The sequence below is a fragment of the Pteronotus mesoamericanus genome, unplaced genomic scaffold (genome assembly GCF_021234165.1).
Source record: "Pteronotus mesoamericanus isolate MK-2021 breed Mesoamerican mustached bat unplaced genomic scaffold, CSHL_Meso_final contig_163, whole genome shotgun sequence".
Taxonomy (NCBI): Eukaryota; Metazoa; Chordata; class Mammalia; order Chiroptera; family Mormoopidae; genus Pteronotus; species Pteronotus mesoamericanus.
The window spans coordinates 20,514,624-20,542,330 of record NW_026555064.1 but is presented as its reverse complement, the minus strand read 5'-3'; the positions used below and the strand labels follow the sequence as shown (position 1 = coordinate 20,542,330).

The following is a 27,707-nucleotide window of genomic DNA, read 5'->3' as shown; positions in this document are numbered from 1 at the left end:
TCTTCACTCACTGGCACTCACTGCCACGTATTAACTGTGAATTATACCTCCCAGCAAATTAACCCATCGTCCTCTGCTCAGTTGGCCGGATAGAGCATTGCGTAAAGTTGCACACCAGATTAACGGCTTCCGAGAATACAGACCGGAAACGTCCCGCAGCGGGGAGCTGCGGAAGAATTTCACAGCGCTCGGAAATCTAGTGCGGATGCTCGTTCCCCAGCCGGGAGCAAACCTCCCGAGCGCGAGCGCAGCGCACTTGCCTTGGAACACCACTTCCAGCCAGGCGCCCGGCGCGGGGCCTCGCCGCCCGCTTGAGTTTCGCAGGCACACGCAGGTCCCTGTGCCAGGGCCCTCCCCCCGCCAACCCTCGTCCATCAGGGCACAGCCCGTGGGATGGTTGCCTGTCTCCCCTGCACCCTGGGGCATTTGCTCCGAGAGCACTAAACTGGACTTCAGTGGCCGGTGGATGTTGTAGTTTTCCTCTGTCGAGAACCAGGAAGGGCCTGGGATTTCATCCCACTTGCAAGATAATGAGCCAGCCTGCCCCAGTTTCCGGACGCGGACAGAAGGTGCCACGCAGCTGCAGTGGCCAGAACGTCCACCCTGGAGTTGCTTCTCCACATCCCCGCTCCCACAGGGTGATGTGAAGACTTCAGAGGACAGACACCCACACGTGCAGTGGGTCCCTTTATGGGACAAACGCTAACCTCAGAGACCCCGCACCATTTACAATGGGCATTCGACCTGCGTGACCTTCACCCCAGGGTGAGACATGGTCCTTTTCATACTAAGAAGTAAGCAAACGCGCTCCTTGCTAGGCAGGAGGACGCTGTCTCTGTCTGACAAGACTGCTGGCTCCATGCACACTTTGGAGACACAGAACAAAGCAAAGGCAAGTCACAGGACACAGAGAGACAAGCGTACCCTGGAGACCGTCTTCTCACACCACAAAAGCCTCTCTTCATGCACACTCATTAATATTTCCAATACATGCTTCTAAAGTTAATATGGATTTAGCACTATGAACATGTAATCCCAAAATCATATAGTCCTTCTGCAAAGGAACACCCCGTGTTCCTTTTTTAAACTAAATTAAAATTCCACTTTTAAATTCTGCTCAATTTACTTACCCTCTCTGTGCCTCAGTTTCCTCATACGTAAAGTGAATCCAACCACAGTGAGTTGCTGAATTGGTAAAACGAGATCGTCCATGCTTAGCGTAGAGCCTGGTAAACACAAAGCGCCCACCGCTCACTAACTGCTAGCTTTCGTGGGAGTGAACCGCACGTTCCGTTCCCTTGGCTGAGAGCCACCGGCAGCGCCCCCTTGCACGGCACCAGCGGACCCAAGCGCCCCTGTCCTGCGGGGGCCTGGCCGGCCCCTGTGTGACAGAAGCGCTTATCAGGAAGGGCGGAGGTCAAGAAAGCAATGCTCCTGGAGACCCGCTGGGGTTTTTACGTGGGTCCTTTGAGGTGGGGCTTCTGTGGACTGCAGTCGTTCTTCACAGCACTCTCACAGAGGCGGCGGCGATTTTTTAATAAGAGGAGAGGCTGGGACCGAGGCTCAGACACCTCCCAGGGCCCCAGGGCTGCGGAACGAGGAGCGGGAGCCGCGCCCCGTCTGACTCAGGTCCGGCTCTGCCCTTTGCACTTGAACCGTTCAGCCCGCTTCCCTCTGCCACCTGTCTGTCTTTGGGGACGGCGACAGAGACAACATGCTCGCTTTGAGTTGTACCTGTGGTCCCAATGCCACCTTTTGTGCCACTGCCTATAGGTCCACAGGTCAATCTGACGAGTCAGGGTTTTCCCACACCTTGGGAATATATGATTCCTATTTTGGTGGTTTCCAAATCTCTCTCAGGAACCTAAAGAAAACTAAGAAATCTCTGAGAAATGCCAGCAGAACCGTGTCTGGGTTATGTTAGCTTTTTCAGGAGCCATTGAATTAAACAAATTATAAAAGTAAATTAGGACAAGGCTGAAATCATAAAAACATACCCTCATTCAGATAAATCATACAAACTTAATTTTAAGTTTAGAAGATACTCAATGCTACACCAAAATGTGACAACATGCTTTTCTTTTTTACTTTGTTTCATAAGAATTTTCTTTTGAACCAACTCTGCACATAAAATTGATTTTACATTCTTTAAGGAAACTCATGTAAAAACCATGCTAGAAAAAATAATGATTCCTTCTTAACACTAAAATTTGCTGTCGATTTGATACAGGATTGATTCTATAGTTTGTCAAATCTTCATTGAGAGTAGTGAACCATATCAAGTGTTTCTAGCTCCGAATTCACCACATTAAGAAAACTCAAAAAAAAAAAAAAAACACAAGAAAGAAAGAAAAGTCTACTGGAAGAGTTCAGACAAGTCTCAGAACTGCCTGAAGACATTCAGAATCCGTGCATGCTCTTTAAGCAGATGTGAAGAGGAGGAAGCCCTAATGGGAAGGGGCCGGTGCTGTACGCGAATGCAGTCACACAGGCCCTGGAAGGAATAGATGCCTGGAAAGCGAGCGCAGCACAGCGGCGCGCAGGGCGAGAAGGGGGTGGAAAACACAGCACCTCTGTGTTGTGGGCTCGACTGCGTCCAGCCTTCCACCCTCGCCCATCCGCGCTGGACTCGCTTCGTTGGTAAAGGTGGCGGTGTTTTGCTTCCAGGAGAAAGACACAGACATGTGACGGACCACGTGAGAAAATCAGACCACAGAGCCGCGCACGAAGGCTTTCCTCCACCCCCCACCCCGCCCCTGTCGTCCCAGCGGCTCAGCCACTGTGCCCGCTCTCACGGCTTCCGTGGGGCGCCGCTGAGAACAGGGCTGCTGGGGCTCCACCTCCCACTCGGCCTTGTCGGCATGTCCCTGTACCTGAAACCCTTTTAAGGATTTCAACAGCGACTGGCGTTCTGTCCCCCACCACACCGTCCCTTGCTCCCAGCCAGCAGCGCCCTCCCTCCCCGTGCCCTCGGCTACCCCTGCAGCCTGCCCTCCCATTCGCCCTCCCCGTCCTGCGCAGCCCAGCCCTGCGGCGGGCGGGGCCTCACTTGCCTTGGGGACACTGCCATCTTTAGCCTTTTCCCATCTACAAAGGGGCGGGGGGCAGGGGGCTGGGGCAGGAATCCACCAGCTGCCCTGTGCTCTGTCTGTGAGTGCCCTGGGGACCCACCCGTGACATGGCTCACTCGTGCACGCAGAGGAGGCAGCCTGTGTAAACAGAGTCGTGATAACGAAAGACACAGAAACACCCACCCTTGGTCAGAGGAACGTACACCTAAGACTCCGAAGCTGTCCTCTGCTTGTGAACAACAGTGGGACTGCTTGCATTCACAGACAAGTCACACAGTCGGGACGGCCTCTGAATAAACCCGTGTGTCTGCTTACCCTCCCAAAAGAGGGCGACCGTGACCGTGGCAGGGCCAGGCTTACAGGAGCGGCTCCGCTCCTGAGAACCCGGGGCACGGGGGGGGGGGGGGGGGGGGGGGGGCAGCCGACTGCAGGGGGGGCAGCGCCCGGGGGCCGGGAAATGGAGCTGACGAGCAATGGGCCGGATGTGGGGTCTGCCGCGAATTTACTATGAAAACAGGCAAGTCGTTGGCCCTGTCCCCACCTGAGTCACGAAGTTCTGGCTCAAGCCCTGACCATCTGCCTCATGCTGCTGCTCCCTGCCTGGCTGAGGCGGCTGCCTCTCTACCCTGGGGGAGGAAGCAGAGCGAGAGAAGACACAGAAGAACAGGAATTTAAATTACAATGAGAAAAGGAGAAGTTTATTAAATACAGCTCATAGCATCCTGAATACTTTATAGGCTATAACAATTAAAACTGATTATGAACAGCTTTATGTGTGTTTGCTGATCTGCTTTTTAACGAAAGGGCAAGATTTAACAATTAAAAGTCTTGAAATTTGAAGACCAAAGACGTAGCTGAGAACTAGGCATCTGCGTCTCACAGTCCCTCCCTCGGCGTCTCCCACTGAGCTTGTCTCTCCCTTTGGGCAGCGGGGGACCTCTCTCCGCAGGGGTAACAGGAGATTATCTTGTGGACCCCGTGCTAGCTTCCTTGATGCGTGGAGAATGAGCGTTTCTTTTCACTTCCTGTGTCCTCCTGTAGTTGACCCTTATCGCCAGCTGAAGGGTGAGTCTGTGGATGTTTTCTGTAATCTCAGGGCTCGCAGGAATGAAAGTGCACTTGTCCTTTGAATGCAAAAGGAAAGTATCTTTGAAGCTTCCCCGTGCCCTCCTCTACCTGAGACATTTCTAAAAATTATGTATTGCAGGCCCTGCTTGAAACTCAGAACCTTTTGCGGGCGCAAATCACGAATTTTACATTCAACCTGGGCTTTTCAGGGAAATTCTACCACACAGGTAAGCAAAGGGGATTGACGGCTCCCACTCTGACCACCCCCTTACACCTGCCCAGCCCCGCGCTCGCCATCCTCCGCCCCCATTCCCGCTGCCTGTCCCTGACTTGACCTTTTTCCTGTCCTTCAGTTCCATGGAGCATGTTATTTTTAACCTGTGCAAAATGTGAATGGTTTGAAACTGTATTCGCCATGGTATTACCTAACGGCTCTCCGTTTCTACTGAACGGCAATTTACATTTATGGAAGCGCATAAGCAGTAAGTGCGCTCAGTGAATGTTCACCGAGTGTGCACAGTGTGTGACCGGCATGCCGGTCGGGAAAGCGGATGCCACCAGGACACCCCCACCCACCCACAGTCGCAGTGGCCCGCAGGGGGAACCCCGTTTGCCTGGCGGGGAGGGGAAGGGTGTGTGAAAGGGATCACACGGCGTGGACTTTTCTCTGTCCAGCTGGGTTCGCTCAGCATTATTTTGGTTCCCAGATACTATTGTGTACAGTTGTAATCTTTCATCTTCATCGCTTTGTGTTTGATTATACCAAAACTTCTCTGTTACTCTCCTTTCCAGTGTAGGTGGTTGGGTTATTTCCTGTCTTTGGCTTATTTTGAATAGGCATGTTAAGACGACTTGGTACCTGCCTTCAGAGGACAAAATTATTCTTTTCTTTTGATTATCAAACAGGAGTAGAATTCATGATCAGCTTAAATAGAAAAGGCCTGATAATTTTCAAATTGGCTGCACTGGTTTACTTTCCCTACAGTCTATGAGGTTTCTGTTGCTCCACATTGTCACCAGTATTAGATACTGTTTGTCTTTTTAATTTTAGTCTTTCTGATGGGCAAGTAGAGATATCATATAATGGCTTTAACATGCGTTTCTCTGATGAATAGTGAGATTGAGCTTCCCTCGTGGTTATTGGCTATTTGGGTATCATGTTTTGTGAAACACGTGGGTTTTTTTCTATTGGATTGTCTACTTTTTCTAGTGATTTGTAGAAATTCTTCGTACATTCTTAATGAGTCCTTCATCAGTGATATGTATTGCAAATACTTGCTCCTACTCCATGACTTGTCTTTTCACTCTCCTAATGGTGTTTTTTGATGAACAAAACTATTTTAATGTGGTCCAGTTTATCTTTTTCTTTTCCTTACGGTCAGCTCTTTTTGAAGACACTTCGGCATACCACAAGATTATGAAATTATGTTCCTACATTTCTAAAATGTATAAATCTGCAATCCACCTGGAATTGATGTGTATCTGTGTGTGTCTGTGTGTCGGGGGTAGGGGTCAAGATACCATTTTTTTTCCATCAAGGTATCAAATTGGCTCCGGTATTGAAAAAACCGTCTTGTTCCCGCTGCTCCGTGGTGTCGTCATTGTCATGCACTAGATGGTCGTATCCGTGTGGACTCTGTTTCTGGACTCTCCTGTTCACTGGATCTGTTTGTCTCCATTGCACAGTCTCGTGCACTGCACCTTTCTGAGTAGCAGTAGGATCTGCTAGTGTAAGTCCTCCAAGTTCGCTCAGCCGGCTCAAGGTTGCCTGGGCAATTCCTGGCCCTTTGCATTTCCATGTAAATTTTGGATATCAGCTTATGAACATCTACAAAGACCCTGACCCTTGCTGCAACTTTTCTTGAGATTGCATTACACCTATTAATTTATTTGTGGAGAATTGCTTCCTTAAATATTGAGTCTTTTGATCCTTTAGCATATTTAGGTCTTTAATTATACTTAATAAAACTTTATTTAAATGTATGCCTTGGTGGGTTTTTAGCTGCAGTAGCAAATGATGTTCTATTTTTAATTTCATTTTCCATTTCTTTGTAGATAGTCTATAAAAGTACATCTGATTTTGTGTATTGATCTTGTATCCAGCAACCTTGCCACATTGACTTATGAATTCTATAGTTTTTCTGCAGATTCCTTTGGATTTTCTACTGATACAAAATGTGATTTTTGGATAGTGAAAAGATTATTTCTTCCTTCAGAGCCCAACGAGCTTTGTCTCTTTCTTCCCCTACTGCACTAGCTTGGATCTTCGTACAATATTAAGAGTGGTGACGGCCACACTCACGTCTTATCCCTGACCTCAGGGGAGGTCTTTCAGCAGATTCACTCCTCTTCCCAAGGGAAGTCCTTTTACTCCACTGTTCTGCAGATACTCTCTACTAACCTAAGGAAGCTTCCCACTATTCCTAGACGACTAAGAGTTCTGTCACGGATGAGTAGTGCACTTTGTTTTTAACTTGTGTATCTGTTGTCTCTCTTCCCTGGGTAAAATGAACACTCCATGAACCAGCTCTAACACCAGCTACTCGAATAGTGCCTGTTGAAAAAAACTGAATTAATGGACAAATGATTGTGTGAAAACAGAACACCTTTATCTTAACTATTAGTATTTATGTAGAATGAGGTCAAAATTTGACCACGTTGTGTTGTGAAAGGAAGTTACTGTAAATATTAAGATTAAAAAGTTCCTTTTCCAAACATAATGGAAATAGAAGCAAACACTCCTGGCAACTCATTTTTTGCCCACTGCCGAATGCTACAGAAGGGCACTGACCAGCGGCTCGCCTTCCCTCTTGTGTCCGAAAGGTCTGCCCCTCTCCCCACCTGGGCGCCGCCCACCACCCCCAGGGCCAGCATCTGCTCCCTAAGCTGGGGAACGTGGGACTCGAGAGGAAGCTAGGGACACGTGTGAGGGTCCCATCACCCGCATGTGACACAAGAGCTTCTTCCCCCAACAGGTGGCCGGCACAATCTAAAACTGGTCCCATCGCGGTTCAGTGGGGACAGATATAAAATGTAATGATCTGAGTCTTTCCAAAATTAGATATTGTAAAGCTTAATTGAATTCCATTGTCTCCCTTTCTAAATGAGTAATTCCTTTTTCTATTAAAATCTCTCTTTTATTCAGTCTTGAAGGGAAGGAGAAAAGCAGCACTGCCATAATAGTTAAGGCTTTATTTCAGGAGAGAAATTTGTCTTGCTTGGCTTATTTTAGTTTTTGAAGGGGGCCGTGCATTTCGTGGGAAAGAGAGGAAGGGAATTAAACCAGAGCTGTCTTTTGTGAGCAACACCATATGCTAGGTGCTCAGTTATGCACTTGTCATGTGCGTTTTCCCTGACTCCGAGAAGTAAAGAATATGTCACCTTGATTTCTAGATAAGATCATATAAACTTAGAGGGGCCCAAGCTCATACCGCTAGTTAAGTGTCAAAAAACAGTCTCAACTCTGGGCCCATCAGAACCCATGTTTTTCGCATCAGAAATGCTGTTTAATTAAAACCCCATATTAGAGAAACCAAATGGTAAAAGGTTCTTACCCCTCACAGGACCTTTAGGATTGCACGTGACCCCAAATCGCTGCAAACCGACAATGTTTGTAAATTCCAGTCGCAGCTCAGAGTTAAACAACAAGGCGCAGAGCAGCGTTACACTAGTAAATGCTGATGTTAAGTCTAAGCCACATTTGGGCAGCAAGGGGCAGCGAAGGGCCCTAAACTCGGAGTGGCTGATCTGGGTTAGAATGCAGGCTCTGTCCCCTGTCCTCCGGGGCGCGGGACAAATCCCTTCACCTGCCCCAACGTCAATGTCCTTGTCTGGAGAGGGAGTTAGCGGTGGCCCGAACCTCAGAGGGCGGTAGTGGGGACGCAATGAACGAGGCCTGTCAGACGCTGAGCACCGCGCTAGACCGAAGGCGAAGCCCAGCTCCTCGCCGCCCTGTCCCTCCTCCCATTCCCCTCCCCTCGCCTCCCCAGGAGCGGTTCCCGCCCCTCCTCCTCTGCCTCCATCTCCTGCCTCCGTTTCCACTCTTCTTGGCAGCTCCTTCTCAGAGCCAGGAGTAGACCAGGTAAGTTGGGTCACTTTGCTGTGACTGTTGTGTCACCGCTGTGTCCTGTGACCTGTGGCTGGAGCTCTGCCACATGCGCCCTGACTCCCATCCCTCGGTCACCTCTCCTATACCCCCCACTCTCTCCAAATGACAAGTCACAGCAAAGGTGCCAAAAGGGAACAGTTCCGGAGTCCTTGGAAATGGCTCTGCGCCCCACAGTGCAGCGAGTCCTGCCTCCTGCTTAAAAGCTCTTCAGAGAATTCTGTCACGGCCTCTGGCTGTTCCCCAGGCAGCAGGCTTTCTGTGCTACATTTCATGTGCAAAGCCTCCAATATTTCTAAGAGCATATAAACGGTGTCTTCTAAATATGGACGTAGGAGTGCATATTACATAGATGATGGATGGATGGGTGGATGGGTGATACAGACTCAGTGCGCCTGGAATCAATCACAGAGCCGCCCCCCACCCCGCAGGCACCGCGGAGGAGGACGCGGGCGACGACCTGCTGCTGCGCTCGGTGGGCGAGTTCTGGTGGTTCCCGCACATGTGGAGCCACATGCAGCCGCACCTCTTCCACAACGCGTCCTCCCTGGTGGAGCAGATGACCCTCAACAAGGAGTTCGCCTTAGTAAGTAGCCCCCGTGAAGACCACAGTGAGCGCGTACACTGAGCCCCTCAGAGGCCTTGCCGTGCAGGTGCCTGTAAAGCAGGTGCTCCAGCGTGGCCTCTGGCACAACCTGGTCTTGCAGCCCCTCGGTCCATGGCTCCGAGTTGGCCCCGGGCGCTCCCCACTAGGCCTGAGGCTCGAGGGCCCCAGTGTGAGAGGAACTTCGCCAGACACTGCAAGACGGTCCCATGGCTTTAGGGTCGGAGCTCAGAAGACATGGCCCCTGTCCAGCAGGGACCCCCTGCTGCCTGAAAGGCCAAACATACGCACAGACAGTTCTCAACAAAATGAGAAGTGCCTGGACCGCGTGCCGAAGCGCGCAGACATCAAGCCCACCGCTCAGGGGAACGCGTGTCACCAGTGGCGGGCTCCGGTCCTGTGCAAGGGGCGCTGGCGCTGGGAGTGAGGAGCAGACCCGGGGAGAGAAGACTGGGGCGAGAGGAGGCTGGGCAGGAGGGCGCGTCGCAGACCTGCCTGCGGCCTGAGGTCTGAGGGCTCCCCGGGGCGGGCAGTGGACGGGAGGGAGCCCTGCCGCAGTCGATGCGGATGCGGGTGGCGGGCTCCTGATTCGGGGCAGCGACGCAGAGGAGGGGTTCTGGTGAGTCCAGCACGCGGGCGACGCGCAGGTGATCAGCGGAGACGGAGAAGGTGGATGGTGACGGACAAGCCACAGGCCTCGTGCTGTGCAGGGAGGGGCCTTATCTCTGTCCCTGTGAACTCCTTGGGTGGCCACACACACGGAGGGAGTCCCTCCTCCATGGGGAGCATGGGGTGGGGGGCAGCAACCACACTCCTTGCGTCTCAGGATCACGGTGTCAGCTCACGGAAGTGCTCAGTATGTGCACCGCTGGACAGGGGCCATGTCTTCTGAGCTCCGACCCCAAAGCCATGGGACCGTCTTGCAGTGTCTGGCCAAGTTCCTCGCACACTGGGGCCCTCGAGCCTCGGGCACAGTGGGGAGCGCCCGGGGCCAACTCGGAGTGAGCAAGGCAGCAGGAAGTCCCACTTAGAAAGCGATTCAAACGTGCTATTGTTATTACAGTGGTTTCTCCTTGTTTGCAAACCCCCAAACTGATACAACAATGTTCACAGGTTATGTGGTTAATAAATCCAAAACCACCGCATCATGTTTCTGGGCAAATCCTTCTCAGTGTAGACTTCACCCTGTGTGTGAAACAAATTAAAATACATGACACTGGGTACTTTGGATGTGATTTTGAAAAACTCTGAACTATAACAGTCCCTTGACAGGCAGAGTACGTTTCACTAGAGGCTGAAGTCCTGACTCTGTTACTGGCAAGGGCCGGCATGAAGGACCGACAGCCCAGGCTTGAGGCGTCCTGACCCATGGCCCAGACCCGGAGCCCAGGGGAGACTCTGTTTCCCACACAGCTGCCTTCCCCTGTCCTCACTCTAAGAGGGCAGGGACAGAGGGCAGCTGGGGGCTGCGGGAACAGGAGCAGGGGACCACCTACCGCTCTCGGCCCTACAGTACGTCAGCGCGCGCCGACGCCCACTGCCCGGGGGAGGCGGTCGTTGTGAACGGCGGCAGCATGCTGTCCGGGGGGCTGACGCCTCGTGCAAACTCACACGAGAGAAGGTTAGAATTTATCAATGGGCCGGGCTTTTCTTTGAGGATCTAGAAGACCAAGTACTTGGCAGGTGGCGTCAGGAGCCCATTCTTGTCCTTTAACTTCAATCTACTCCCCAGAGGGGCAACACAGTTTCCAGGGCATGTTCACATTGTCATTTTGTCCAAAAAGCGAGAATAGTGTTCTCCCTGTTGATGCTCTGAATGTGTTTGACAATATTTGCAATGTTCCTGTGAGGCAATGAGACACCTTTTCCCCCAGCATAGAAACAGGAATAATAAACAGCACGTAAGAGAGGGCAGGCATTGCCACGTGTTGTAAAGAGAGACCAACATGCTCAAGACACAGCCCCCTTCGCTGTCTGCCTTCAGGCCTCTAAGACTGCCGACCTCGGCAACGGGGGCCGGCAGAGAGCATGCGAGGAGCAGAGGACTCGTGGCTTCTCCTCAGATCTGTGCAGAAAGAGAGAACAGAACTTGTGAAAGAAGAGAATACAACGAGTCAAGAGAGTACCAGTGAAAAATAAACTGAGAATCAAGAAAGAGAGAACAGAACTTGTGAAAGAAGAAAATACGAGTAAAGAAAGTACCAGTGAAAAATAAACTGAGAATCAAGAGGAAGGTTTTTTTTTTTTGTCATTGTTGTTTTGGTAGCCTTCAAAAATAAGCGGTTTATCCAGGCAGGTGAGAAGACATAATATTCACTGTTACAGTGTCCTAAAAATAGACCGTTACTGGGAATAATATATTCACCCATTATTTGGGTGAAAGAAGCAATGGATGCCAGTATTGTGTTTATACTTAAAACAGGTGCAAATACTTGAAAGTACGGCTAGTACAGAAAGACGCACAGAAGTTACACTTCTAAGAGTTCTCAACTAAAAAGCATCATGAGCGGAGAGTGTAATTGAAAACCGAAGCGTGGCCCTTGCTGACCGCCCAGCTCCAGCGCCGAGGAGGACACGCTGCCCTGCAGCGCCACTCCTAACCGACCACAACCGCAATGCGGTCTCTGCGGCCGCGGGGGACAGGAGAGAGGGCCTTCAGAAAGGAGCCGGAAGGTGCTCCTTAGTGTGCGGTCCAGCGCGGGACTGCTCGCCCGTTCTGTCCGGGGAGGGGCGGAGAGGCGCGCGGAAGGCCGGCGCAGCACCCGTGCCTCCAGGGCCAGGCAGACAGGAGAGAAGGTCATGGGGCGCAGGGGACAGGAAGAGCACACGGCCACCACTGTCTCACTGTGGCGGCCTCGGCACCATGAACTACCTCCTCCAGGTTTTGCCTTGGCTCCCGAGGGGTTTAGAGTGACGGGTAAGAGGGACAAAACCCTCTGTTTTAAAAGGTTGTCTTGCCTTCGGGTAACATTTGGTTCACGTGAGCTTGACACGTGTTCAAAGCGCCTGCCAACGCCCGGGGGCACCAGGGGACAAAGCCGCCTTGCGCTAGGCTCCCAGCTGGACTACGCAGGCCGAGCGCTTTCTTGTCTTACGTGTCCTGCCTCAGCGCCTGGGTTCTCACAGCAGCCGGATGGGAGGTCTGTGCACCGCCCACTGGACAGGAGCAAACGGGGCCTCAGAGAGGCGGTGGCAGGCCCGTGACTGCCAAGTGCGCAGGTGTAGAATGAGGACAGGAAACCTGGGCTTCTCACACTGCTCAGTCAGAGGCAGGCTCGGGGGGGAGGCTGGGCTCCTCTCCGGGGCGACCCCCATGACACGCAGAGGGGACCCGGGCACTGGGGCGGACTCACAGGGCAGCTGTCCCCGAGGTCCCTGAAGGCCTCCCAGGCGGGCAGAGCACCTAACGCTCTGGAACAGGAGACAAACCACTGAGTCGGGGGAGCTGTCCATGGGATGCATGTTGTTTGTCAGCGTAGACACAGTGGCTGCTTTGGTCGACGGAGGCTGTCCTGGGGACACTCTCCCCAACCGCGGACTTGCTAGGGGGAGCGCGGGACGCCTGACCCCGCCCAGACCACCTTTCCATGCAGCGCGCAGCCTGCTCTCTCCCCTGGCTGGGAGGCTGCGGAGCACAACACGAACGCGCGGGTCTCCCAGGACAGGGCTGGAAGAGCACACAGGGCGTGGCGGGCTGCGTGGGAGCCGGGGGTATTCTCACGAGACTGGGGATTGCGGACAAAACTCCGCATCCAGAGCAGGGCCTGAGATCACAGACAGCTCAACACCTGCACAGCTGAGAGGAGCGGGAGGATGCTGTCACCCTCCCTGGCCTTCTCTGCCGCCCACTGCAGCCAAAGCCCGCGCCCGCACCGCGCGTGCAGCCAACACGTGGATCTGGGACCCTCGGCACAACGCGGCTGTGTCCACCTCACAAGGGGCCTCATGCCCTTTGCAGTTCAGCGTTGGACGCTCTGTCTGAGAGCCTAATGCGGAGGGTCAGGCAAACCCTTTAAGAGAACTTGTGTTTGATGATTACACCCGTCAGGAAATACAGCTTTAGAACAGGGATTAGAAAATATTTTTAGTCATCTAATATGGGCTAATTCAGAGATTAAAATGAAATTTCAACAGGGGATGTTTTTGAAAGGTGCCATTTCTGAGGCAAGGACTAAGGGCGACGTTCATTATTGACCTACAACACATTTTGAAATGTCTACTGTACAGCTTTAAAAATTGGACAAAATTCTATTAGAAAAGTGAAATAACATATTGCATTGAAACCTCAAAAATCACACACACACTCTCTCAACCGAAGAATTGGATCTAAATTTTGGCAAATTACTGTGGTGTAACTTTCAATGAGACAATGAGCGGAAACTCTGCCCTCGGCCTCTGCCGGCGCCCGTGACCCCGAGCGCTGCGGCCAGCGACACCGGGAGGGCTAGCGCCCGCGGGCAGCGCCCTGCGCTGAGCACGGGCCTGCCGCCGACGACATCGTCGCCATTCTTCCCAGTAGTGTGCTTTCACCCCCCTTGTGTCAAGTTCAGCAGAACCTGCTCATTGACATTAGCTGAAGTGTCTATTGCCAATTATGCAACTTTTTAGTTTAGTGAGCACATTAACTTTTCTAATGTGGAAATAAAGATTATAGTATCAAAGTGTAATTAAAAATATATGGAAAGACTTGCTGGCTTAGGGAATATACGGTAATTGTTTAATTAGTTTGCTTGCCAGCCAGAGAACGAGGGACTTCTGTTCTTTTACCCCAGTGAAGCACTTTACAAAAAGCACAGCCGATGTTCACTTTCTTTACATTGGGAACAGCGTGTAATGAATTCTAGAGGCCCTGACAGAGACAGAGCTCGATCGGGACGCAGGGGCGGGGGCCCAGCGGCCGCGGGGAGGGCCGCCCTGGCGGGCGTTCACAGCAGGGCGGCCTGTGCGGCGCAGTCCGCGCCGACCTCGAGCCGCGGGAGGCCGAGGGGCCCTGGCTCGGACTGTCCAGGTGGCCCCTCGGCAGAGGGCCTCAGCAACGGTAACACAGGGCGGCAGCGCCCTGGCCCCGCCCCCCGCCTCAGGAGCCGGGGACTGCGGTTACAACGCTACGCACACACACAGTGCCAGTCCATAGCCCGCCCCGTCTCCTTTCAGAAAGACCCTGGGGCTTTGAGGTGTTCAAAGCCCCCGCACCTCCCAGGGACCAAGAGGGCCACGGGAAACGCGTCCCTGCCAGCCCTGCCGCCAGCCCTCCAGGTGCTCCTCTGTGTCTTCAGGTCGTTTCCTTTTCAATTGTTTTGCTACCGCATAAAAAATTAAAGCTTCGCAAATTCTTTTTTTTTAACATTTCTACAAACTCTTTCATGTGTTTATGAAGAAACAACAGCAATGTTAAAAAAAAAAACCAACCTGGCCAGTGGGAAGTACAAGTGTTTACATCACTCTTTCGAGTGTCCGACAAAAGTGCACCCTCTCGTGGTGTGCGTCCTTGCGGGACCCTCCACAAAGGTGTGCCGACACGCCAAGTGTGCGCTCCCAGGGGCACGCAGAGCGGGGCGGCGCGCACTGCTAAGTGGGAACTTGCTCAAAATAACCTGGGTCCTTATTCAGGGAGAGGGAAGCAAAGGTCACTCTCCCCCAGCAATTCTTTCTCAGAGGTTCCCTGGGAAATGAAGGTTAAAGCCACAGGCGCTGGCTTTCTAACCCTTTCCAGTACTGCTACTGAATTGTTAGCTTGACTTCAGTTTCTGGAATTCCTTGATGCATTTGGCTACCTAAGCTCTACTGAAGTTCTCCAAATAGCCAGGCAGTTAGCTCGGGGTCGTGCGTGAAGGGCACAAGGAGCCAAAGAAGGGTGTTTGTTGATGTCACCATTACAGCCTTAGCAAATCTAGGCTTCCCTCCCAAATTGTTACCTTCCACCTTCTACACATTATCAATTACTTTGTCCGGAAGAAATGTACTGCTCAGTGGCACTTTTTTAGAAAAGATTGATGATAGTGTATCCTCTTTTAGAAATGTCTGCTCTTAAATAAGAACTCTGTTTTTTTGAGGGATGGAAATGATGGTGGAAGGATTCTTCGTTTATTTGTTTCCTTGTTGTATCTGTTGTTGTTTCAATAAAAAAAGAGAACAATGCTAACTAGATGAAGGGCAGTAAGAGGCACGTTCCCAGCAACGCTGCCTGTCTCGTGGCTCTCCCCCTCCAGAGCCCGGTGAGGCCGGCAGTGTTATCACTCCGCTCGGCCCGCGGGACGGGTCTCTGGGGGGCGGGTGCCCGCCAGCGCCCTCTACCGGGCCGCCCGGGTCTGCGCTGCTCCTTGACTGTCCGCGGACAGCAGAAAAACAAAACTCGGGTGCAATGGCACCCTACACGGTCTTCTCCAGACCTCAGTGACCGCAGGGTGAGGCGATCACACTTCTGATTCCTGGGTCCTTGTAACACCCTTCTAGCTCCTCAGATCTCATCACCTTTCTCCAAAGACCTGTTACTCTGGTTACCTCAGCCACTTATTAAAATCTAAACTGTGAGACGAGGATCACTTTCCCAGGGTTTCTGGACCCACAGGAATATCACTGACGAGGGAAGCTCACCTCAGTGGTGGGGTCGAGGGTTTATATTGGGGTTTTGGGTCATAGGCATGGCTGACGGAATCACTGGCCACATGATTGAACTCTGTCCAGCTCCCCCCCTCCCCGGAGGTCTGGCTGGTCTCGCCTGGCTCAAAGCCCCAGCTCTGCGTCCCTCGGGCGATCTTCCTGCGTGACCCAGCCCCACCCATGGCCAGGTTGTGAGCACAAACTCAGACAGGCCCTCGGGCACCCACGAGGAGTGACAAAGACACTCCCGTCACATGGGGGATTCCAGAATGGAGGGCTCGGCTCCTTGGCACCGGGCTGAGGACGACCACCCAAGCCCTTCACTGCACAACAGCTACCCACGGAGAGGACGTTCAGCCCTTTAAACCGAGCCCGTGAAGCACAGCACAGCTGTCCCAGGGGGCTCTCCACGTGGCAGCAGGCGGAGAGACTTACACAAAGAAATAAAGACCGCCATGTAAACACGAGGAAAAAGTCCATGGCCAAGCCTATAACCATTAACCACATTGATGTGAATACACCAATCCCTTTTTAGGAGTTTATTACTTCCTTAAACATATAGAAGGAAAATGGTACATGTTAGTTTAAAATTAGATCATGGATTAAAATAGTACATTTATTGTTCGCATCCAAATATAACAACACTTCTAAAACCACAAAGATTATGCTGAAGAAACACAGAATTTTAAAGCTGAAACTTAGTGACTACTTGCCCAATCCGTGTATTTAACAGCTGAAAAAAAATTAGATTCCTACACTAGGGTAATTATTTCCTTCAAGATCTTTCATTCCGAACCACTCCAGAGGCAGCATCTTTTATCACAGGAACGCACTTTACTATTGACAATGATAGCCGTCGGTCCCAAACCCCACCTCCCTAACGCACAGACCCGCCCTGACTGGCCTGGCTTTGGCCCAGACGTGGCGTTTATGCACTGGGATGGCACAGGACCAGCGTGTGAATAAAGGCAAGGATCACATGCCTCTGATTTCTTTAGTGTAAGGAGCTAGGAAGAAAAAGTGTGTTTACACTGGTTCCCCAATACCTGGGAATATTTCAAAATGAGGGAGCCTCCTGTGCTGTGCGGGGCCTCCCTCTTCCCGCCCGGTGGTCCTGAACACAGCGTGGTGGACCAGTCCTGGGCGTTTAGAGCCACCGGGGCTCACAGTCCGTGCAGCTTCTTGCCAGTGCGCAGATACTTGAATTTAATTATGTAGCTCCTGTCACTGCGAAACTCACCCCTGCTTCTTCCTGTGCCCTTTTAAAGAATGGCCCAGCTGTAATTGTTCGTTTTTCCCCCTTAAGTTCCTGCGATTGCAATTCATTTTCTTTCGTCCGGTCCATTCTCACCGCCCCCAACTTAGATGAAAACGCCACTGACCTTTCCCACACGAGGCATGTGTTGCTAAGTGATTTTTAGTTGGAACAAAAAATGCTTTAGTGTGAGCTTTTTAAAACTCACACTAAAGGAAGAAGAAAAAAAATCAATGAGGAATTTCAGTTTAATTTTTAGTGAAATTATAAATGGTATTATAATTGCACAAATGTGGTGATTTCTCAAAGATGCAAATAAAACAAAGAACAGGTAGCATTGGCTGTCACCCTTCAGAAGCACAGGAGCGGCCCCTGCTCCGCGGCGACTGTGGCGTCTCCCTCCCAGCAGCGAGGCGCCCCTTCCAGCAGCCGCACCGACTTTAAGGGCGACCGTTCCCATGGGGGTGGCGTGCACGGCACACGGCACACGGCAGAGGCAGGAAGGGGACCGTCAGGAATGGCGGAGGATGACCGCCACAGGTGGGCCTCTGTGGGGCGGCTCCCGTGGGAAGGGGCCTGACGGATACGTGGGCGATGACAGTAGTTGGGGACCCATTTTCTTCCTTCTGTGTCCCGGAGCTCCACACGCTGCCTCACCCATGGTTGTTTGGGTTGTGACGAAGCCTCAGGCCTCGCCACTTGTTTCTGTATCCACTGGTAGTGCATCTCGACAACTCAAGGCATTTAGCCCGCTGCCCGGGCTGCTGTGTGTGAACTTGCCCCTTGGCATCAGGAGAAGCCAGGACTAGGTCACAGGAGGCTACGTGGGCAGAACTGCTGAAGACTGGGAAGCAACTGACAAATACAGATAGAACAATAAAATGTCACTCAGGAGGGAAAATGCTCATCTACCGCAGAAGCCACAGGCACTCTTTTTATAAAAGTCATGTTTCATCTTTCATGCCAAAGAGACCAGCATCTCAAATGAAGAACTCTCTCATTATCCAAAGTTGCCCGAGTCCCCTCCAGAAAAATCCAAATGTCACATAGATTTATTTTTGGAATTTACAAGACCAACTGAATAGAAGAAAGGACTGTGCTTTTTAATTGGATGTTTTTAATGTACAAAAGGTTGGCCCCACATCAACTTAGCTTCCAGATGATTTGGCTCTTCAGTACCTTCTACCCTCACAACACCCAGGGCTTTGACTTCACAGGAAATTGCTCTATGAAGTGTCACCGAGGCAGGGGATATTGTCTGTTATGGGCCCACATGCTGAGGGACCCACGAAGGTAACAGCGCTGGTAGAAACGGGGCGGCAGGCAAAGCGTCCTCTGTTCCAGTGTGGCCATCTTGGGTGTACTCTGTCCCTCCAATAAACACTGGCTTCATGTTGCGGGCAGTGTTGAGTATCATAGCAAGTGTCTGTCATTGACCTTATTGAAACTGGGAATAGGGGACCAGGAGGCTGTGACAGGGGGCACGGGCAGCAGGCTCTCCTGCGTGACTCACTGCTGTCCCTGGTCCTGTCCCACCGCCTCTTCCACGCAGATGCATCAACAGCAGACAGGTAGGTGCCACTGGCTTCATGAAGTCTCCATGTCCGAACAGTGCTTACTTTAATTTTACCAAACAACCAAGTAACAATGGATTAAAACAAATGTATTATGGCTCATGTGAACACCCTGGTGTCAAACGAGGGTCCAGACAAGTTCTCCATGTCCTAATGGACTTTCGCTTGGTCTTAGGAGCACGGCATCCCGACGGACGCGGGCTATGCGGTGGCCCCGCACCACTCGGGCGTCTACCCAGTGCACGGCCCGCTGTACGCGGCCTGGAAGAAGGTCTGGGGCATCCAGGTCACCAGCACGGAGGAGTACCCGCACCTGAAGCCCGCGCGGCACCGCAGGGGCTTCATCCACAGGAGCATCATGGTGAGTGGGCCCCGGCGGCGCGGGCGCGCCGTCCCCTGTGCAGCGCCCTGGCAGGGAGGGCCGCGGGGGAGGGCAGCCTGTGACGGCTTCTCCACAGGGCAAGCTCCGAGCTGCGGCAAGTGTGTTTGTCCCATCCGAGCACAGGGTGCTTAATTAAAGTCCCTTCATTTTAGCTCTTGCGTACAGCTTCAAACAGTGTTTTCGCTGACACACTGCTGTGCCAATGCTAAGGGGACATTCCGTGTCGCATGCAGATGCCGTAAAGAAGCACCGCCCCTGCAGACGGGGGCCTGGTATGTTAACCCTACACGGGCCCTCCGCACAGTGACCCCCGGGCGCCTCTAAAACAAGCCAAACTGTGCTCTTCCCTGTACCATTTCCCACTAAAATACTCAGCCTGGATGGCCCCAGGCCACGTGCAAAGCCCTGTGTCACCCTAACAGGTCACAGCACAGGGTACAATGAGAGGCGATGTGATGAAGTCGCTTAGGGCCACGGCCCTGTTCTCTCCAAAGCTTCTCTGTTGTGTTGTTCTTTTTCTTTTTTTTCCCCCCTACACTGGTGACAAATGTATGTTGTCAAGATATATCATTACCTAATACTCTGTGAGACTTCCCAAAGTAAGTAATTAAATCTTGATCCGCGCTCCCCACCCCCCCACCCCCAATCAAACAACACGCACGTGCTGGGGAAGGCGGCCGGCTCCTGGGCTGGCTGGATGCACGGACTTGGAAGGCCCACCCGCAGAGCCCGGTGGCGAGGCCCCACCGCCCTGCCCGGCGGGGCGGGTGTCCACCCTGTAGAATTAGCTGCCACCGGCTTTTTCTCTGTTTTCCAACGTCTGCAAAAGTCACAGACCAGACTCCCGTCTTGACTTTCCCCCGATAGACAGAAACTTGTGAATGCCGGACGGGACAGTGAGGGCGCATGTGAGCCCAGCGTTGCTCCTCTTTACTGAAAACGGCTCCCTGGGCCCCAGCTGCGGGCCTCAGGCCCGAGCGGGTTTAGGGGCCTGGGTTACAGTGCCTGAGAGGCGCGCATGACTCGAGTCTGTGAAACACGTGCACTCGCACTACGAAGGCACGGATTTGCGGGCAAGAAAGGTGTCTCAGGCTCTGGGGCCCCCTCCCGCAGCAGCCGGGGAAACCTGTGTCTGCTGGGTGGGCCCTCGGGCCGGGACTCCCGAGGGGGAGAGGCAGTCCGGAGGAGAGGGGCGGTGTCCCCCACCCGAGCCGGCACGCCCCCCAAGAGAGACTGCTAGGGAAGGACAAGGGCAGCAGGGCGCTGAGCAGTGACCCGGGCTTAGATCGCACCCGTTTTGTATGAGATGAGCAAACACTGTTTCCTGTGACCTGTTCACAAATCCGGCCCCTGAGGCCGCAGGTGAAACTTGCTGTCTTCCCTTCACACCAGCTCTCGATCTGAGAGCCGTAACTCATTCTGCACTTTGAACGCCACGCTGACCCCCACTGCCGTCAGCCTCCGCTCTCCTCAGCCATCCTTTCGTGGTATCTCCCAGCCTCCCCCCTTCCCCAGCCCAGTCCCTGCCCGGACCTCGGGCACCACAGCGCTGCCCGCTCCACCTCCCCCACCACTGCGGGCCATGCCGCCTTTCGCTGCTTTCTCCTTGGCCCTCCTCAGTGGCTCCTCCCGGCTGCCCCGCCCACACCCCTCCCCTGCTCCTCGGACCCTGCCTACGATGTGGAACAGCGTCTGTCTCTTTGTGTCCAGGGTCCTGCAGGCGACAGGGAGCTGCTCCAGCGCAGGCCTGCAGCACGGCCGTGCGCTGGCCCCGGTCATCCCCACCTCCCCCCGCCGCTGGGACTCCCTGACGCCCTCTGCCTGCTCCTCGCCTTCCAGTCCCACACCACCCTAACGCGGCGCCAAGCCCCCCGCGGAGGGCAGCAGCCCTAACTCGGGCCTGGGCACCCCTTCCTCTCCTCGGAGGTCCGTGGCGCATCTTCTAAGTCCGCCAGGACCAGAAACCCTCCTGCACGTCCAGGAGCCCGAGCCCTGACCGGGGTCCCTGGGCCCCTGGCCCTGCCAGGGTCTCCAGGTCCGTGTTCACCGTCACTCAGGGAGGAGCCAAGGGACGCCAGGACTGGGCACCCGGCCGCGCGCGAGCTGTGGCACGGGAGACCTTGGAGCAGGAAGACCGCAAGTCCTTCCCAGGGGTGCCCCTCGGTAGAGACTCCTGCTCACCCCGCGGGCAGCTTCCCGGATGGTCTTTCCCGGAAGCTCCCAGACACACGGTGGGCGGTTGCTCCGGCTTTGGGCCCTAGGTGAAGGACTCTGGCTTCGGGTCCCATGGGCCAAGAGTCTTGTTGACAGTGGCTTTCATCACCGTCCCCCAGGGACCGTTGGTGGCTGCAAGTGTCCCAGGGACACACCCAGGTCTCAGAGTTTGAGTTTGGTAGCGTGACGGTCGGGGCGCCAGCCCTAGGGGGCCCCAGCAGGGTGCCAGCAGCTCCCGTTCCTCTCCCGCACAGAGCCGCTCCCAGGGACAGGGCCGGCGCCCTGTAACAGCGGCACAGTGAGGTGGGGGATGGGACTCCGTCCCACTCCAGTGGCCTCCTGGTCTGTGGCCCCCCCGGGCCCATGGGGCCCGCACACTCTCAGCAGCTGGGGCCCCCCCCAGAGCGGCTGGGTAAATCCTGGGACTTCCTCTTCCAGTGCTCAAACCCAAACCATCTCAGAAAGAGACAAAACTCAAAGTTCCCTACTCTCCTCTCTCCACTTTGCATGGACTCAGCTAGGAGATCAGGTCCAAAGATGCTCAGTCTCTCTCTCTTTCAAACTGAATCCTGAAAGGGATCCAGAATGACGTCCTTTGAAAACATCAAACTAGCCTGGCCTTGCAGAGAGTTTAGAATACGTGTGAGATAATGAATAAACACTAGGGAGGCTCGAATTTCCAGAAAAGGGCACTTCCGTGAATTGTGAGGCAGTGTATTTCACTCAGCGGGCATACCTTTGCCTTAGTTCTTTTTTGTCAGTGATTTTGTGCATAACATTGTGAGAATGTGTAACTCTTTTAAACATAAATGTCATCAGAACTAATAGTCTACAATTCAACTGAATTTCTTTGAATGATTTAATCATGGTAAGACAGCTTCTAAGAATGTAACTTTTACCAACTTACCAAACTAAATAAACTATATAAAGTTTTGATTTACACAGCAATTTAAAATGTATTGATTGAGCTGAGAATTACGTTTTCTAAGAAAAGTTTCCAAGGACTAGAGGAGAGGTTATTTAACACATGTTAAAAGGAAAGACAAGGGGCCAGTGCACATGGAGAGGCTGCAAAGCGCGGGGCCTTTCCAACCGGCGCGGACACGAGGACTTGTGTCTCGAATGTTTCCTCTAATTCAAAATGTCATTTCCTAAGCGTCACACTGAGTTAATAATTCACTTCATTTTCTAATCCACGTGTAGAATTTGGCAGAAAGGATTAGGCTGAGCATGGCTGCCTCCTAGAACTACATGCAGCACAGACACTTCCATTTTTTTTTTTAAAGTCTCATTTCCCTCCCTTTTGTTTTATTTCTTAAGATGCCAGAACATACGAGGCTTCTTAACAGAAGTCCTGAGTTAGAGATTTAAAATAGACGCGCGTCTGAAATGATCTGCGGTCTACCCTAGCTTTAAACCGATTCTGCGGGTCTCCCCGGGGCTCCTGCCGCACGGCTGTTGCCCCCACCGCCCCGACTGTGAAGGGTTTTCTGGGCCTTAGCTAAGAGTAAAATCATGACACCGGCTTGTGCACCATCTATCTCCACCAAGAAAAAAAAGCCGAGTTTCAACAAACTGATCGGCTGGAAAGAGCTTTTTCCTCACTGCTCATTCTCCTTCCAGGTTCTCCCAAGACAAACCTGCGGGCTGTTCACGCACACGATCTTCTACAGAGACTACCCGGGCGGCCCGGAGGAGCTGGACAAGAGCATCCGGGGCGGCGAGCTCTTCCTCACCGTGGTCCTCACCCCGGTGAGTGCTCGAGCCGTTCTCCTGAGGAGCAGCGAGCGGCAGGGCGGGCGAGCGGGCCTGGCAAGGATACCAGTGGTTCGGTAGCTTTCGGCCAAAGCAGCCTGAAGTTCCAAGGGCAAAACAGTAGGAGAAAGTTGATGGAAGCGCCTCTAGAAATGGGGCAAACTAGTGCTACAAGAGTGTGGGCCTGAGGAGCTCACGGGAGAGCCAGGCACATGTCCCGAAGACCCTCTCTGCCTCGGGAGGTGGCCAAAATTCAGAGATTCTCGCTTTTATGGAGAATGAGATTTTCACCTCTAAAACTCCTGGCTCCACTGGAAACCAGGTTTCTTACTCAGTCAACCATTAGTCTATTATTAGCCATTTTTTTCCTATTTAAAGTAAAAGTTTGAGCCAAATGGGAGAGGAATTAAATGAGCAAATATGGTCATTTTTTGGTACGTTCACACTAGGCCTTGTTTCATCGGGAGTCAGGGGCCCGTCGCCAGCCTGTGTGACGAGCCACTGTCCCCCTCGGGCGCCAGCGCTGAGGGCCAGCTCCGCTGGCACATCCCTGCCTGAGGCCAGCACCGCAGCGCCGTGCGCAGAAAGGGGAGCGAGGCCGCGAGGCATGCGGGAAACACACGAGTAAAGCTGTGTTTAATGACCAGGGGTGTGTGCATTAGCAATAGTCAAGATGGAAAAAAAGTGATTTTCCAAATGTGAAAAAATATTCTATCAGCATAAAAGCTGGAAACCCTTCTCTTGACGTTAATTTTACAATTCTCACAAAAATAAAAATGGCAGGCCTTTGTCGTCATCTGTTCTGGTCAGTCACGATATCTATTTCTCAGCTCCGAGGGAGCGAGGCAGAAGCCCTGGCGGCTCACCTGCGGCAAAGTCGGCATGTGTGTCTGAAAGTCGGGGCCACTTGGGAGGGGTGCTGGCCTTTGGGGGTCTACCAGCCGTCAGACCACAAAAACGCCAATAATTCCAACTTGCACATCAGAAATAATCTCATTCTTTCCTAACTCATCTATTCTTTACAAATGAAAGGATCTTCAGAATCACCTTATCTGGATTCCTTCTCTTTCTTCTCAACTTAGCAAGTAACACGCAGCAAAGAGTTAAACCAATGTCTGACTATGACTGAAGACTCAGTTCATAATATGCTGGTCTTAGTATGCCAGCATTTTCACCAATAATTTTAAAACCTTTCATCTGTAATCTACAAGTTCTGATGTTTTAAATCTCCTTTCATCATAGATCACAGAGCAATAGGACTATGAACAGAGTGCCATCTATTTGATTCTTTTAACCAGTATTTTTTTCTGACATGTAAGCAATTCCTAGGGATCAAACCAGTCTAAGTATGAATTAATAGTATTCGATTTTTTTTTTTTTGTACTTTCAGAAGTATTCACTTAACTCACTGGCTCAGGTAATCAAACAATGTTACAGTCACCTGTCAGGGGCTGATCTGCGAGGTTATGTGGCTCAGTTTCCAAGTACAGATGGTCCCCCCTGGGGTGGTCTGACCTTACAATCGTGGGAAAGTGGCGGCCGGGCAGCAGAAACCATGCACAGTATTTTAAGACAGTGTTTTGCCAGGGATTCAGTTCAACATCTAAATATCTGAATATCTAAAGTATATTTTTCTTCAAATTTTAAAATATTATTAGGTTGGCCAAAAAGTCCATTTAGTTTTTTTTATAAAATAAAAGACACATTTTTTTTCATGTTCACCAATAACCGTATGATTTGGGTGTTTTGAGCACGTCGGCCGTCTCCCACTACTGGCTTCCAGCGGGCAGGGGCCGGGCGCTGCTCGACACCTCCCCAGGCGCAAGGCCGCCCCGCAGCAGAGGACTATTTGGCCACAATGTCAAAGGTACCAAGGAACTTCGCAAACCACTTCTGACACGTTCCTTTAATCTCAGCACCTTCCCCACACACTGCATAAATCTTTTTTTTTTTTTTTTGCATTTTAGTCATGTTTTTACCTTTCTTGAAATAATAACGCATGATACGCTGAAAACATTGAGTGTTTTCTTCCATCTTCAATATTAAAATAGCTACACACAAAAATTCACCAATTTTGATAAGTTGTTTTTTAAATGCCTGCTGCTATAACAGCTGTCACAATATAATCTAACGAAATTGTTTTGGGTGAGGTTAAAAACAAGTAAGTGCTACTAGAGCTGTTGTTCAGGAAAAACTAAATGAACTTTTTGGCCACCCTAATAACACCTTCCAGAGGATAGAACATAAACAATAATAATCCTGCCTCAGTGGGGTGTGATTCTAGTTTTCCCTTTACCACGGACCCCGGCAAGAACAGGAAATCGGAAGAAAGGCCTGGACGGAACGGGGAGGGGACGCAGGGGCCCTCCCCGGCAGCGCGAGCCTTTCACTCACGACCTTGTATAATTCTAGCCGTGCCGTGGAGGCTTTGTAGATTTTATCTTATGGGACCTTAACAGCAATTCTGTGAAACACTTACAGGTGAGGAAATGGGGTGCAAACAAATTCCATCATTTGGCCAAAAAAGAAACAAAGAATGAGAGAAAGGGGCTCATTCTTTCCTCTGTCACTGTGCTGTCGACAGACAACCCCAGGCTGCACTCCTGACCTTGAAGAGCCTCGCTTTCTCACAAAATTAAGTCACGCCCCCTTTGTCCTCTCCTGCTAAGGGACATGCTATGGACACACGTTAGAACACGAGAGGGAGGAGGCCGGGGCTGCCGGGCAATAGCACTGGGAGATGCAGGCACACAGCGCACCCCTTCCCTCTAAGAAAGGACCTGCTGTTTTAAAAGCGGCAGGCACTCAGAGAGCACGGCCTCACGGTCACGCGGAAGTCCTTCCTGGTGGGACGGCGGCGCCGTGACAGTCATGATGTTCCATCCCTGCCTTCCACACTCTGACACAGCAGAGAGGCGAGGCCAACGGTGACTTTGCACGGGGCCGCCCCGGCTCTGCGCCGAGGGCCCTGCAGAGATGAGGTGCGCGTTGGCTGGACTGGTTTTTGTCATACTTGAGAATCCAGTAGAAGATCTACAAACACACGGCGACTTCGATAAGAATATACAGATTCGAAGTCGGTGTCTGTGTGTCTAACTAAAAGTTGAAGAACAGACGTAACAGCCACTTGGTTACTGATGGGCCTCAAAGTGTTTTGCTAGAACCGTCTACACACGCAACCGAGGCCCCGGGAAGCTTCCCTGCGAGGCAAGTGGCTCCAGGACGCACTCAGAGGGACACAGCACCCGCGGCTTCGCTCCGGCGGCCTCCGCGGCCCCCAGGAGTGGGTGCGTCAGAGCGCAGCTCTGTTTCCTGCGGAGGCTGGAGACTGTGAAGTGCAGAGTTTGGAGACAGTCTCACGGAGCTCTCTGCCATATGTTGGACTAAACTTGATGTGAAAAATCATCGGCTTCCAGCCCCCTAGAGCTTTCCAAAGAAGAAAAAAGGAGCTCGAGCTATAAAAATATAACAGGCATCTGTCTGTACAGGAAATTCCGCTCTTGAGATTTTGCAAATGATCCCTACTTATATTTACAAGGAAATCAGATCTCATGAACTATGGAGGCAGTAACGCACCATTTTGTCCAAAATGTAGAAATGTGGGTTGTCATTCTGACAGGTGGGAGGGACAGCGAACTGAGCCTCCTGGGCTGAGGCCTGGGGCCACTGGCGGCAGCCCGCCGCGCCGACGCTCCCAGTGGAAGGGCCGGCGGCTGCTGGGACACAGGCCCCCGCGCACACACGCCTGCCAGGCGCACTGCGGTACGCCCCCTGCTGCCGCCACGCAGGACGGCTCGGAGCAGCCGGCACGGTGTGTTCGGCGCCACTCTCACTCTTCACTGCTCCTCCACTCCCGGGGCCTGGAAAGAGTCCTGTCCACAGCCGGGGCAGGAGCCTCCGGGAGGGCTCTCCTCTGACTCCCCGCCTGCCTGCGTCCCCACTGTCACCTACAACCTGTCAGTGCTCCTGCTCTGATAAAAGCCACGCCTTCCTTTGGCCCCGTTCCATGGCCCCCCTAAGATTAACAGCTGAAATCCAGGACCAGCCCTGCGACCACCCACCGCAGTCCACGGAGGACCGCGCCCCGGGGCCCGCGGCCGCACGCGGACCCGCTGTGAGCCCCGGCCGACCTCGCCGCCTCTGCTCCGGCGCTCAGCCGCCCGCCGTTCCCTGCTCGCCCGCTGAGGGACTCAGCCTTCCCACCGGAGCCCAGCTGCCTCTTCCATCGAATCCAGGCTGGTGTCACCGACTCACCGGCTGCTGCCCTCTGTAATGTGTGCCCACGTTTTTGGCCCAAATTTTCTGGGAAAAAAATCTTTGTTTTAATTTTTTAATTCAATTTTTTACTTATATTTAGAAACAAACCGATTATTGCATTCCAGGGTAATATTTTGCATACAAATATTGTTATTGTTTTCTAGAGTTACATTTTAATGCATCAGCATAAATAAAAGAATTAAAAACATTTATATAGGACAGAATTAGTACTACCCATGTAAAATGTGTATCCTTTTATTTCCCTCAAAAATTTGGGCAAAAAAATGCTCGTTATACACACCAAAATATGGTAATTCCCTTTAACCATGAAACCGTAAACTTTTCTTCTGTTTTCTTCTTTTTGCCACCTTTATCTTGCCTAGTTTTTACTCAGCATTCATATTATTATTACTCATCCAGCAATAATAGAGCCCCCATTTACCGCCTTCTCTGGTTTCAAAGCTGCTGTCCGTCTATGTCCTTTTCTCTACTAGACAAAGCTTTGGGGTGGTGTCTTTTCTCCCCCCATCTCACACAAAAGGGCCGAAACGGTGCTTCTCGGCACAAAGGGCCCCGCGGGAGGCGGGAACTCTGGGCCTGCTTCACGCAGGGCAGCTGACCCACATCCGTGGGTCGGTCCTTGCCCGTCCCCGTCCCCGAAGGCGCCCAGGGCAGACTGCTCGCTCGGCCAGACCTGCGCCGGGAGCCTGGCCACCGTTCAGCTGGCGCCGCCTCTGTGTGTACGAGACTCACACACGTGGCCTGTCCACGGGCAGTGAGCGTTCTGTCTTTCTCTGGGGCCAAACCTCGGGGGTCAGAGGC

At 52.4% G+C, this 27,707-nt stretch overlaps 1 protein-coding gene across 1 annotated transcript in view; it reads left to right on the top strand.

The window, feature by feature from the left end:
- LOC129061469 (bifunctional heparan sulfate N-deacetylase/N-sulfotransferase 3-like) overlaps positions 1-27,707 on the top strand; it is a 78,266-nt gene that overhangs the window by 17,863 nt on the left and 32,696 nt on the right. The window contains exons 6-9 of the mRNA XM_054562143.1: positions 4,279-4,366; positions 8,676-8,830; positions 18,453-18,638; positions 22,497-22,625. Coding sequence (XP_054418118.1) covers positions 4,279-4,366; positions 8,676-8,830; positions 18,453-18,638; positions 22,497-22,625 — 558 coding nt within the window. The remainder of the gene's footprint in view (positions 1-4,278; positions 4,367-8,675; positions 8,831-18,452; positions 18,639-22,496; positions 22,626-27,707) is intronic.